The 14,785-nt window shown below is 38.7% G+C and overlaps 1 protein-coding gene across 1 annotated transcript in view; it reads right to left on the reverse strand.

The window, feature by feature from the left end:
- Window positions 1–2,139: 2,139 nt before the first annotated feature.
- Window positions 2,140–14,785, reverse strand: part of LRRC1 (leucine rich repeat containing 1) — a 68,538-nt gene continuing 55,892 nt past the window's right edge. The window contains exons 11-14 of the mRNA XM_084514573.1: window positions 7,917–8,032; window positions 6,869–7,041; window positions 5,344–5,480; window positions 2,140–3,424 (exon numbers count right to left, since the gene is read on the reverse strand). Of these exons, the coding sequence (XP_084370699.1) occupies window positions 3,266–3,424; window positions 5,344–5,480; window positions 6,869–7,041; window positions 7,917–8,032 (585 nt within the window). The 3' untranslated portion in view covers window positions 2,140–3,265. The remainder of the gene's footprint in view (window positions 3,425–5,343; window positions 5,481–6,868; window positions 7,042–7,916; window positions 8,033–14,785) is intronic.

The following is a 14,785-nucleotide window of genomic DNA, read 5'->3' on the forward strand; positions in this document are numbered from 1 at the left end:
AACTGTGTTCATTACTCAGGCTCCTCAAAGCATCAGAAAGATAACGCCAGAGACTGGGAAGGGAGAGCCCATGCTCTCAAGAACAGAACAATTTCAGCATAATAAACAGCACCAGCTTTTTCTGCCTATAAAACACAGTTAAAATTGCCAGGAACCTTATCAACACTGTGTACAGTACAAGTGTACCTAAAAATGCTTTATAAAATGGCATGCATACAGGCCATTTGAGAGATCAGAGGGACTACCACTGGTCTAGGCTGCTGGTGTTTTGATCAGGTGGAATGACAGGGAAGCCCCCCTTTTATGATAAAGCTGCTGTCAATCAAACATTTAGGTTTTGAGGGAGAGAGAAGGTAGGGGACAGTTAGAGGATGGTGCCTCAGTGGACATCAACTCCTTTAACCTCTAGCCAAACAACCGTTGAATTATATTCGGAGCTCATTTTACTCTTTCTTACAAATCAGTGGAGGCAAACACCTTTAACAAGCAGTTCATATCACCTGTCTTAGGCTTGGATGACCACAGGGACACTAGACTAGCCAGCCAGCTTCTGGCAACAGGTTTGGATTTCCCATTCGCTGCTGTCCTTTCACATGTAGCTCACATGCCAGAGAAACCAAAACTAATATTCCTCCCACTACTCAGAAATATTCCAAAGCAATTACTTATGTCAAAGCTGACACAGCAAGTGCTGCCTGCCTTCTGGCTAGCTTTTGGATTGCAGCACAGTCTCCACAAGCCTGCCAGGGTGTACAGAAAGAAACTGCCTAATAGAAGAGTTCAGCTGGAAGGAGCCTTCAGAGATCATCTAATCCAACTGCCTCATTTCTACACTCTAAGGTCTCCTCAGAGGGACCAAAAAGCTCATTTTTAGAAGAGAATAATGATGAGGTGCTTTGTCATTAAGCTATTGCAAGGTTTACGGATTATTCCGACTTCGGCAGGAGGGAGTAGGTACACACAAGCTGTTAATTATTTTCATCTGACAGCGCATTAGGCAAGGCCCAAATCCAAGCTTTACACATTCATTTCATCTTGCTGATTGAGCTCTCTTGTTTATATCTGGAGCAGACGCTAAAAAACAAAACAAACCACAGCCTCTAAATGAAAAACATTATAGCTGTCACCACAGAGTACGCAGTCTTGTTGCCTTTGTCTCTGGTCTGTCTTTTTTTAGGAACTAATTTCCCTCTCATTTAAATGGATTTGCTGAGGTTTACTTGGACTCTCCTTACAGTTTCCTATCCTTTTTAAGCTTTTGGTTGTGCCAATTCCAGTAACTACTTTAAAAGGAAAGTTCTACTCAAAGTTGGAGTCAACTGTACCAAACCCTCATTTTCTTCCTCATTTTCCTTTAATAGCAGCTTACCAAGAACAAGTGGCAGAACTCTGCCTTGGGAAGAATGAAATTGCACTGTCCCTGCCTGAACTAACCTAACACCTATCAAACCACAGCAGCTCCTGCCAAGAGCTCATGCCTCAAAGTGTAAATGAGGAATGATTGGGGTGAGAAGAAATAATGAAAAATCTAATATATTTTGCCAGTTTAGATTTGAATATTTGGTGATGGCTTGCAATACCTTGATACCCTGCTTGATTTCAAAAAGAAAGGAACGATGTTTGTAAAAGCCTCAACTTAAAAGTTATGAAGTTAAATTACAAAAATTATCAAACACTACAGATTGTTAATTTTAACACCGAAGTTATCGTGACTCCCTCGATTTCCTCCTTTCCCATCTTCTCCCCAAAACTCTATGCAACCAACACTTGGTAGAAGAAATGTCTGGCAGAAGGAGGGATGCGGTTAGCCATACATGCAGAAGTTGTCCTGTCTTCCATTTTGTTGAAATTTGGGTTCGTTGCATTAGTTCACACAAAACACGTCAAATCTTTGCTCTGAACTCAGACTGCTCAAGTCCCCATGCTGAACAAGTCAGAGATCTTTGTTAGTTCATGGCACACACAGAACCCCGTAGACACCAAAAATCAGTCTCTAGCAGCCTTTTATAAAATTGTTATTTACTGAATCAGCTCAGTTCATACTTACCGTTGTAAACAAACCAGAACCCACAGATATAATAAGACCTTGAAATCACCATTGGACCACTGGAAGTGCAACACAGTAACAATGATAGTAAATTCCAGTATTAATCCGTACATACTTTAATTGCTGTTTTAATGATACAATAAATATACCGAAGCTTTTAAAGATTTTTTTATTATGGTTTTATATAAGTATATAAAACCACCAAAGCACTTTAAAGAATCATGCTTTCTTGCGTAATACATAAAACTAGTTTCATACTGTGCTTCTGAAAGTCTATCGTGCTGTTTTTCAAGTTATTTTACAGATGGCACGTTTAAAAACAACAATGGAAGCATGAATTTCTAGTGACTGCAATGCAACACTGCATCCAAAACAAGATGTTTCCTTACAACGAAGTTAAAGTGTGAGTGCATTATGTAATAAACAATAGCAGTTTGGTCATTTTAATCTTAATTCCGTACACAACAAAACTAACATTTGTGTTTCACGAACTAAAATCCCATGACATAAACGTAAATTCTGTTTTGTAAAAATCTCAACAAATTACTGTCTGAAAAGAAAAACGTATTTAAAACAGAAGACCAAGTTTAGATCTACTCACTTTCTTCAAGGATTTCTATATTTAAGACTAGTATGACGTATAAGACACAATAAGGCACAATGGGTGGTACAAACAAATGAGTACAGTTGTCCATGAAACTTGTTCTCTTCCACAAATACTAAAATATGTACCGCTCAAGATAAATTTTCTCTTAAAAATGAAATACATCATTTTGTTACGAAAGTCCTATACAAAAATTTAAAATTTACACCATCTGAGCTGCCAAAAAAATAAAAAAAATCGTATCTTTTCCACAAAACTAAATTTCTCACCAGCACATCCAGCCACTGGGAAAAAGATATCCCAGCACTCTGGAAATGAAAAGCATTATTTCCCCTGTGTTTAAGACAAAAATATTGTATTCTGCATACAGTAGTGTATTATACTTTAAAAAGTGTAGTACTATTAAAATTACAATATTGATTTGGAAATTATTGGTTCACTGCCTGGATGAAATAAGGCACTTTCTTCCAGTGGGCCGCACTTTTCACATATATGGAGATGATGAATCAGGTTCTGGTTAAAAACAAAAAAGGGGTTCAGTGAGGTCCCAGGAGACGACAGGAACGTTTCAACAGCAGGGGAAGACACAGGAGGTAAAACCTGGAGATGAAATTCTACACAGAAGTGGTCACTCTGTCAATGGCATTATTGACCTCGTTTTTGTTTGAATCCAGTCCTTTAGCAGCATTCATATCATTCCGTAAATTCTCCACTGTCTTTTTCATGTTCTTTAATTCTCCAGGGTGTGGAGTGGCTCGCCTTAGAAGTGTTCTCTAAAAATAAACAGTGCAATAAGTGGTTTTGCCTTTGTCTCTTTGAAAAACAACATACACTTTCAAGGCTTTAGCATTTACATACCAAATATCAGCTATCGATTTAAAAAAAAAAAAATCCCCCCCTTTTCCTTTTCAAACTACTAAGCTTAATTTTGAAAGTTTTTACCATAGCTGCTTGTTTATGAAGACAGTGAAAGAGGTTTTAAGAACTGTCTAGGAGCAAATATTTTCTCCTCTTGACCTACAAATCTGAAAGCCACTCAAATGAAGTACAAGTTCCCAAAATTAAGACTTTCTTTAATATAGTCGGGATTTTTTTTTCTCAAAACCATCCAAGTGAATTAAGATTAAAAAAAAAAAAAAAAAAAAAAAAAAGATTTAGCTGGTTTTGAAAGAATCCAAAGAATCCAACGAGATCTCTTTACAGCGTCAATTACACTTTTGCATGGAGATCTGTATGCTTTGCAGTCAGTTTGGTTCTCTTATCCATTGAAAACAAGTATCTTGAAAGCAAGAAGAGTGAACATTTTTCTTGCATCTTAGACCCAAGACTATTTAACATCACTGTGCTGACACTTGCAAAGAAAACCAAAGTTACAAAAACTTCAGTTGGCGTCCAGATTAGGGACCCACAGGACACCAGGAATAATTGCACAATATGCATCAGCATAATAGATATATAAGTGCAATCACTTTTCTGTGGTATATATGTAAACTATGTACACTGGAACTGGTAAGCCACCTATAAGTGGATGGATTGGTCAGGACTTCCTTATAAATCCCACCTCCCTCAAAAAGGAACATAACCCTCTTTTTCTCCAAAAAATATTCTTGCCTCAGGTCAGGCTGTAATACCATGACTGAAAGCAGTTATCAGTAACACCTGAGCCCTGGCAAGGGCATTCTCAGGTTGGCACAGTGGTTAACAAGCACCATTCTGAAATCCTTTATCAGTTAATCTAAAAACCATGCTTGTCAAAGACATTTCGTTTCTGGTACTTTAGACTAAGCATCTTACTTGAAAACTTAAATATTCATTTCCCTGCCAAGAAAGAATCTTTATAGTCATTTTTTAAAGTAAGACCATGCTTGCAGTGTGCTACAACCCAGAGAGTGCTCTGAACTACCTCAGGCTGAGCTCTAACAAGGACCACCAGCAAGTTTTTAGAGCATTAGAAAAGCATGCTGAAAATTTGATTGAAGCAGTCTTAATCTTTACGTAGATATTTAATTGTTAATAGAAGTTAGTAAAGTTAAAGACTGTTGCACTTTGATCTTCAGGACATGCAAAGCCCAACTTAATGGAGAGGTCTGATAAGTACAGTGACAGATGTTCCCATATCCTTTAAGTAGGAAACTAATGAGCAAAATCCTTGCTGTTCATGGACATTATGGTTATTTCAATGCAAATGGTGAAAAAAGGAAAAAGGGAGAAACACAAAGAAAGATAAGAAATAGAAACAAGAGAGACAAACAATGTAGCAGGGTAGCAAACTTGGTGGAGACACATGCCAGAGTGCTGGAATCCTAAATTAGGCCCTATATACTTTCAGGCAGTAAAGCTTCACAGATGCAGAGGAAGATCCTATCTTGTTTCTGGAAAGCTGGAAAGAAAACATCCTGAGGAGACACAGGAAAGAAAACAAAACAAAGATTGCCCTGCATCAGAACTTAAAGTTAAATTCAAACAGAAAAAAAAAAGAAAAAAAAAAAAAAAAAAAAAAAGAAAAAAAAACCACCACATTTTAAGTTTATATGAAAAGTTTCAGCAGTCAACATGAACAGTTTCCACTGTAAACGTGTACAAAATGCATGCAGTCACAGCTGAAATTTAGAGCAAGACAGCTCACATACTTTCCACACTTTTGCATTAAAGTCACAGTGCCTGCAGGTATCCAAAGACTTAGAAAACATACCATTTCGTTATCCTCTTCATCTTTTTCATCTTCTAAGAAGCGAATTGCACTGACTCTGTTCACTGCCCGCTCATTCCACGTTTCATCTGACATTTCGTTTACCAAACTCTCCAACGCACCACATCGTGGCAGGTTATCTGTTAAAACAGCAAACGTAACTGAAGATTCACAGCAAATCTAGAATGCCAGCATGTTAGAGAAGTTTCTGTATGAGAAGTTTCTGTGCCTGGGCTGTTTCGGGCTTGTGGTGGTTTTACAGCGTTGATTACCTACTTTAAGATACTTGCCTTAGTAAGTGTTTCTCTTTCAGATCAGGCCTGCCACTTGATGTTAGCCATTTAGCTAAATGACACTCCATATCACAGTATCATTAGTTTTATCAACCTTGTCCTTTTACTGTTGCTATGCACATGTGTTGAACAATCTTAATTCCAATCTTCTATCCCTGAAGACATAAGATTCATTTGGGGAGGAGGAAATTTGATTTCCACTACTCAAGCCTTTAAAGTCTGTCTCTCCCCACTATTCTTCTTGCTAATTTTCTCTAAACCTAAAGGCATTAACTCATTTACTTCTTTTAATTCTTAATGTAACTTCTATTCTCTTAAAACCCAGAGACTGGCACAAAACAGCCATTTCTACACTGCTACTGTTTTAACGGTTTCTATTTGCTCTGGTCCCACAATACTGAAAGATCTGAAAGTATTTAAATTACTCTCACCTAAGTATGGATACCTATAATATGGATATCTACAGCTGAGCTTCTCTCCTCAGGCTCCCTTTGTACTCGGTGGAGTGTTCTGGGATAGGATGAATTACTCTCCAGTGATTACAGTAGGAGTTTAAATATTAGCTCAGATGAATCCCATTCAATGTTCACACATTGCTATAAAAGCTTCGGAGGACAAATAACACCCAGAACTTAGTGGAAGAGCAAACTGTGAAAGAGTTTAAAGTTCCACCTGACCAGGAGGCAAGCTTCACCACAAAAGGTAAAAGTAACTTATAATTACAATTCTGTGCTTGTGAAAGAATATAATAAAGTTACTGTAAGGCAGGCCTGCTTGAAAGAAAATTCATTTGCTAAGAAGTACAACATCTCCTGCTTTTTACTAACTATTCAATTATTTTTCTGATAAAAAGACTAGTTGGAAAACCATCAGTTTTCACCATATATATGTAATTTAAAATGTATAAACAATGTACACAAATATGGACACCACTACTTGGCCCACTGGCAAACACTGGAATAATGATATGATTAAGCCATCTTCCTCCTGGTCTGTATTTTTATGTATTGTACCTGGTTGCATTTTATTTTCAGTAACATGTCTGGAAGCATTTTCAAGTTATGATTACAAAAGAAAAAAAATTTACACGTGAAAATTCAGCCATAACTGTGCTCAACAGAGCTAATACATAGAGATTAGAAAGTCTGTTTTACAAACCTTTCCAGAACAGAAAACACAGTAAACAAAGCAGTAGTATTTCTATACATGATCAAAAACCATCTCTAAGCATTTACCTTGGCAACCAGGCTCAGAAGGCATTTGAGGAAGTAATACACATGTTAAAATCTTTTCTCCCGTTTCAGGGTCTGTGTCGGTCTGAAACGTCAGCAAAGGTTGGGACTGGTTATCAGACAACCACAAAGCCTTCAGCTTTAAGGTAGTCAGCGAGAGGGGAAGATACGTCAGCCTAGTTCAAAAAAGAAAAGTGAAAAAAGTCAGGGTAATCTCCGGGAGACTTAATCGATAGTCATGAAGTTGACTCATAACTACACAGTCCTGAGTTGGAAGAGGCAGGAGTGACATAATGCCTCACGTTACAGGCATTACAGTATTTGTCAACTCAAACTATTCCTTTGGAAACAATCTGTAGCTTAACTTTATACTGTAATTCTCTGTAGTTGTGAATATCTGCTAAAATAATGCAGAGCTTTTTCTCCTGTGATAAACTGCCCTGGGAAGGCAGACTGCTGCTCCTGCTCTGGAACCTAATGTATACAATTCCCAGAACAGAAATGCTTATGAAATAATTATATTGCACAGACAAAATGCCATTTGCTTTTCCTCTACTATCTTTAACTTCCTACTAAGCAACTGCACTAATTTGCTGTTTTAGGCTTCAATCCACCCCTCTTTGAACTTTGATTTGTAAAGTGTATCAACTAAGATTCATGAAAAGGTGCAGAGTCAAAGTTGCATTGTTTGTCACTTGCACTGCTATGCCTAAAATAGGACACTCAGTGATGCTTGTCATCAGTTTCAGCTGAAGCTCTACAGAATTGCCTCGATTATCAGTTTTAATTCAGAAATGCACAAATCCAGAGTTTTTCCTTAAATCCTACCTCTTCCTTGGGGTCAAAGCAATCCAGAAAAGGTACACATAACACTATGCAATTTATGCTACTTTGGGCCAGAGGGGAAGATTGCTTTGACAGTTTCAACAGTAATGCTAACACAACAGTTATAATTGGGGTTTTGCTACTTCATTCTTAGACCTAATGTCTTCTGTCATTATAAACAATTATGTAAAACCAGCAAAAGAACATGACAGTACAAAAATCCCACCTGTTTCCTGCAACATCCAGGACATGAAGTTCAGTGGCTTGTGAAATTTCAGAAGGAATTCGAGACAATCTGTTGTCACGTACAGAAAAGACATTAAGACTGCAGCATCCCCCGATCTATATTAGAGAAAAAATGGGAAGAAAAAAAAAGAAAAAGACTATTTTTATTGCAGTACTGTAACACAAACAAAGGCATGCAGTATGGGTCACATAAGATGTCATAGCACATTCAAGTTACAATGCCTGCAAGACACGTCACCCAAGGGTACAGATTGCAAACAAGTGTTAACTTAAAAGAAGCCCGACCTGAAGCTGGCATGTTGTAGCAGTTTCTTGAACAGCTTTATTTGTGAATAATGTGTATCTTTACAAATACATCAAATTTTACCTACTTTTTATAGCCTTCCAAGCCAGGAAGATGTCAGTAACCACACAGATGTCACTTTGTAGACTACCCTCACAAAAAATACCAGCTTTAATGTTCCATATTTCTGAGCTCAGTATTTACATATTAATTCTTTCTTTCCTCATGGTAACTTTATATACAAATGAGTGCAATGGGGCTTTAGGCAATACAAAATGCTAAATAAACCAATCAACGCCTGACATTTATTGAGTCAGCAAAGAGTAATGAAGAGTTCACAGAAAGTAGGCTTTATGAGTAACATCTCTGACGCCCTGTTTTATTAGAAGCATCTAATTTCAAAATAATTCCCATCTGAACTGGCCAATTCAATCTAATATCCTCTGTCTCTACTAATTTACCCAAACCTAAGCAGCTCCATTCCCAAGATAGTTTTGGGGTGCAAAAGATGAGATTTCAGTTTTACCCTTGAAGTATCTGTAATTTACGTCAAAGGTACGTATTTTTCAGAAAAAATAAACCCTCTAAATTCAATTTTAAAATATTGCTTTTTTGTTCCAGATGGCAATTACTACTTCTACAAACATAAAGATTATTAGTTTTAGCAACTTGAAAGCTGCCTCAAGTAACTCTTTGTTCCTAGTCACAAAAGAAACTTACCTTTGTTTGCTTATCTTATATAGCTTCAAAAAGCTGTTGTTTATTTTCCAGTGACAAAACTCGCAAGAGTGGAAAAAAGTTTCTTCCCTTTCTTCAAATATTAGAAGAAAAATATTCAAAGCCTTTTGAAGCTTTCAAGTCAAGCAGACTTAGAACTGAACTAAAGACAGCAAACCTATTAGAAGACCTTAGCTCAAAAATTAGGGACTTCTACAGCTACTCACATGTAAGCTTCTTCTGTTACAATACAGCCAACGCCTTATTTAGTCTAAGTCAGAAGCATCCAAATCTGAGCTGAAATTACTTATGTGTTCAAGTTAACTGTCAGATCTGTCCCTGGAAAATCTGCAGCTTAGTCCAAAATCAAGTTTTAGGTTACAGGCAAATACCACAAAAGCTTTTCCCCTAGTCAAAGCAAAAATTATTTCAATTTAACCTATGCTATTTACCAAGGAGAAGGGCATTTTAAAAAGGATGCCACTGTGAGTTAGAAAATAAAACAATCAAATGGAGCAATTATACCCCACTCACCTTCCTTTATTTCATAAATACATTGTAATGGAAGAAAGCAGGTATCAGCTGCTCATGGTTTCTGATTCACAAGCTATTTAGAGCACCAAGTTACAGCACAACATTCTGTTGACAAAACAAAATCTGGGTTGGTTTCTCTGCAATCACTGCCCTCTAAGATGCCACCATTTCACAAGAGTAGCAGCTTCTTGGAGCCCGTGTGTACACAGGAGCAGCAACCTTGTTAGCTAGTTTAGCTTGTGAATCAAAGCCCTTAGAAACCAGCGCTCAAACCACAAGCAAACACTTTTTAGTACAAGAATTCCGCTTGCCACTTGAAAGCATGTAAAGATTCTTAAATAATTGCCTTGACACATTCGCAGGATACGGAGTGCCATACAGAAAAAACAGGATATAAACTGTCTCACTGGTTTATCTAACACAAGGAGTCGTGAAAAGCAAAAGATAAAGTTGTGTGGATGCTGATGAGCTGGCAAGTGATGCCCTAACCGTACACAGTGCTCGCTTTTCTATGAATGAAGTTTGCATTATTCAGTCTTGGAGCATGAAGACCCAAACAATTGAGGCAAACAAACGAAGTAAGCCATGCAACCCTGATGAGACTGCAATTTCTGTTACGTGTGACAATGGAAAAATGCAGCAGTGGAACCAGCCGGCCTGAGTCATCATGCATTTAAAGCAGTTTAATGAGAGGTAACAGTAGAACCGTGGACTGAATAATACTTACAGGGTTATCAATTTACCTGACCCATAATTTTCCAAGCGGCTAACAATTAAGAAAATACAAAAGATGTTCAATTCATGTTTCTTTATCCATACTGGACAAGAGCATGCCAACAAATGGAGACAGAACATACATTATTCTACTCCTACACAGGGTTAGGATGCACAAGCTGCTGCTGTCTTCAGCTATTTTAAAGTTAATGTTTGGTTCATTCAGAGGTAGAGTTTTGTTTTTTTGGTGATTTTTTTTTTTTATTTAAAGAGGGCAGCTGAAGGGCATAACAGACAATACAGAAACCTTTGTATGAAACCTTTTCAAAACACAGGCAGCATCTAACAAGCAGTTAGCATCAGGCAAGGTATCACAGAGAAAAAAAAAGACAGACTGACAGTTTAAAAAATTAAATCTTTGTCATTTCAAAAAAGATTGGACTCATTCAGCAGTACAGAAAGACATCAGGTCCAACATTTGAAAAACCAAAGTGGTATCATTGAGGCACAACACACACACCAAATGGCAAGCTGAAAGAAACACATCACCGTGACCACTCTGAAGTAGCACAATATAGGAACTTTGTTGGTTTGGCTTAGAGTCATCGACTGACAAAGAGCCAGGCACACTCTGCTCATGCTTTCCCTGGGTGTGATCACATGCTTACAGCAGACCTCGCCAAACCGTGATGTAGGCACCAAGTAGACATTTTGGACCACAAGCCCACTTAACAGTTAAGCACATCGTTCATTTCGAGCACAAGACTTTGCTTAATGGACAAGCATGTGCTTAGGTCTGGGCACGTGAATAACTGCTCCAAAGCCTGGAGGTTTAATAGGTCCTCACTTCCTTCTGAGGGGAACTGGACATCAGGAAAATGTCCCAAATGACTTGTGTTTGTCTAAGTCTTTAAGTAAACGTTTCATTCTAGCCACTTTAGCAAGAGCTATTCACTTGTATCATCTCACCACCTGCAGAGAAGAGCAAATTAAAACTCCAGATTAAAAACAACAAAAGAATGGTCAGACTGAATCTAAGGTAGAAAATGATGGTTAATATGAAGGTCTAATTTTGAGATCGTTGATTCTAAAGTACTGTAAATTCTCAACAGAACCGCTTATTTGCATCTGGGGGGCTTTCTGAAGAGTATGAGTCTTCAGAGATTTCTTTTGGTTCCACACATAACTCTACCCTTGGAGAAGCTTTGTTGGTTATCTTCTTCTTCTTCTATCTCACTCTGATATTCATCTTTCATCAGCTTCTTTGTTCTGGAGAAACAGTAAGACTTGGATATGCACAGAGAACAAGTTGGCTGCTATAACTCCCCTCTACATTCTGAGAACGACCAGCATCCATCACTTCAGCTTCCCATTTTTTGTCATCTACATACCTAGGGCCACTTCATCTTAAACAATCCTCCAGAACTTAAATTCAGCACGTCACTTCTCTGCTGATATTGCTGATGGCTCCCTTTCTCTACTGCAGACAGGTTGCTGTTCCAACACCTGCATCAGTTGCACATTTTTGATCATCTGTCTTTATCTGCACTTTTGTGTCACGATAACCTTGTGGTTGCCGTTTGTTTTTTCCTGCTGGTGACACCACTGCACCTGAATAGCATCTTTCTGTAGATAAACCCATGAAGAGCTTACAGGTTCACCCCTGTCTTCCCTTTTAGATCCCTTCCAAGAACTCCCTTTTGGTTCCTCTCAAGTCCAACTGCGCAGTTACAGCCATTCATCATCACTGACTGAATCTCACTGATTGTTATGACACATCCTCATCTTGTTACTGCTCTAAAACCAAAGCACAGATTAAAGGTGGGAAACTTACAAGACCTTGAAGTTACTTTAGTTGAATAACACCTTTTGGTCTCAGCATCTGTTAACTACTTAAATGCTATGACTCAATTCCACTGTCCTTTAACAGTTAGGCTCTTTCACACGGGTATAAAAATACAAAAGATACACCGTTGTGACAAATATCACAATTATGTTTTAGTACGTGACTAGTTGAGGCCTAGTGACATCTCTTATTTAACTCTCAATACAGCTGTCAGCATCAAGACCTCTCGCCAAGCTTTTAGAACTCTACCCTTGTACCCTGTGTACTGGAAATTTAAACACAGTTCCTGTTTTGTTGTAAAACCTTTTCCAGGGTGTCACAACCAAAATTTTGTTTGGATTCAGAGCAAATAATGTCAGAATTTTCCTTGGCCCCAGATAACATGGATTAATTCCTTAATTGCAAGCACAGAATGTATTTAGACATGGAAGAAACTGCCCAATTCAGTGTAAGGGGCAGTATCAGCTATTACTAACTCTAAATTGGCTAGGAGAATCTTCTACAAACACAGTTCAGTATCTCCTGCACCACCAGTGAATAAATAGTGCACGAGGAGCACAGCAACAGAGCTTCCCTGCCCTCTGCTTCAAGACAAGTTTTCCTGCATTTTTCCCTAATGCCTTTTTTCTCTCTGAGAAACACATGTACAGAAACGAGGGAAGAGATGTAGGAAGTCAAAAACAGAAACAACAGAACAGCCCCAACCTGCTAAAAAAAAAAATAGAAATGTAAAAAGCACGGTTATTGCCAAAGAAACCCTGCAGTTTCACCTCCTGCAGTACTAATTCTCAGCCACAATATACCTCAGGGCCAGGAAGGACACATTACCAGATCTCTGCGAGTTGTAGAGACTCATTAATGAAAGCACACGAACTGGAAAACATTCCAAGGAGGTTATTTATGTAAGTGCCAAAATCAACACACCAGTTTCACCAGCGTTCCAGTGCCAGGGTGGGATTTCAATACGAAAGAGTCACCAGGCAGGTCTTTCAAGTAGAAGGGGAAAAACATTTGTAACTACGAACAGGTTTGGACATACTCGGTTCTTGCTGCAGTCTGTTTCACTACTCAGTTCACCGAGAGAGGGATCAAGCTGCAAGATGAGATACTGAAGATGAAAACTGTGACTCAAGCCTTTGTCAGGCGTTCAGCTGTTTCGCATTCTGCCTTATACACCAACACCACATCCAGGAGAACCTTTGAACCAGGAACTTTGAAGGGGTATCACAAGCAAATTCCTGAATAACCCCAAGTCAAGAGATGTTACACCAAAAGGTGGAGGCTGGTTTTACAAGTGTGCACAGAAGCAATCTGACAGTGTAATGGTTTGCCAGGCTGACCCCAAATCCAATCCAAGTAAATTGGTAACAGTTAGAAAACAAAAAAAAAGAAGCTAAAATGCAGAAGTTATCTCACCAGACTATATTACAATATTACAGCAGGCACACAATTTCTGCCATTATACCTAGAAACGTTCCCTTTGCTACAGGAATAATTCTGGATGGACCAATAAAGGTACCAGTGTGTAGACATGGTATCAGTCGCATGTGTTCTTCTCTATAACATAAAGCTCCACTTTTTCTACATGCATTTTACCAGACCCTGCATCCTTGTCCCTGTCCAGGCTAAATCAGTAAAACCACGTTGCACACCCATTTCTGATAAGGACGAAGACCACAGCTGCACAGGTGGTCTAGCAGTTCTGTAAAGCACAGGAAGGAAGAGAGAAAGGAGCCAGGAAAACAGGGGAAGATACCAAGCAAGATTATCTGTTATGCACACTCCACTCCGCTTCTGTGAAGGGGGAACCAGCATACAGCTACTAATACTGATGGACGTGTAAAGGTCTGAGACCCCAATCTTCACCACACCATCTCAGGAGACATCTTGAACAACACACAGCAGGCTACTGGCTGGATTGAAGTATTAATTAGTCAGTTTGAGATGAAAATAAATGGAAAGGACAGTATGCTCTCTCACTATCAAGCAGAATGTTCTAAGAAACAGATAATGGTGATGTATTTTTCAGTTTAGGTGCTCTATTGATGCATTTTTAGTTTTTTTTTTTTCCAAGTCAGTAATTGCAAGAAGGAAAGTAGAAACAGAACATGTCACCAGAACACCACATTGTTCCTCCCTGCCACCCAAAGGGAAAAAGATCATTTGCCTCTACCACTGCATCAGCTGTTGATGTATGTTACCATTACTAGCTCAGAATTCAAACCCACTGATCTAGAGGGTGGATACAACCCTCCAGTTTGAGAACTTCCTTCCTTTAAAAAAAAGCAAAACAAAACTTAATGAAACGTTCTGTTACATGCGATTTCAAAGTGTTCGTTCAAATGAGAAAGCCATTTAGGTGTGGAGACCTTTCCAGAAAAACAAACAAAAAAAACACAACAATCTATTTCAAAGAAGTGGATGCCAAGGAGCTGTTTCCTCTGTTTCTCTGCCAAGCTCGCTGTGAATCACCCCCTCCCATCTCTATTTTATGGGCTTTCTACAATTTCTCAGCTCATCTCATTCCAGGTACCACCTTTCGTTTCCTCATCAGCCACCTCCCTCAAACACGAACTTGTCCCATAGTTAATGCCACTCCTTCTGCAAGTACCCCCATCCCTTTCTCTCCAATCCCAGAAGTCTTACGTCCAGCAACGTTTTCCACACACATTCTTGTTCTTCACCTTCCATATCCCAATGCCTTCTACCTCTGTCATCCACTTCTGATTCCCAGTCCCCTGTTTCTTGTTCAGCA

The sequence above is a fragment of the Aythya ferina genome, assembly GCF_964211825.1.
Source record: "Aythya ferina genome assembly, chromosome: 3".
In the NCBI taxonomy this organism is placed as follows: domain Eukaryota; kingdom Metazoa; phylum Chordata; class Aves; order Anseriformes; family Anatidae; genus Aythya; species Aythya ferina.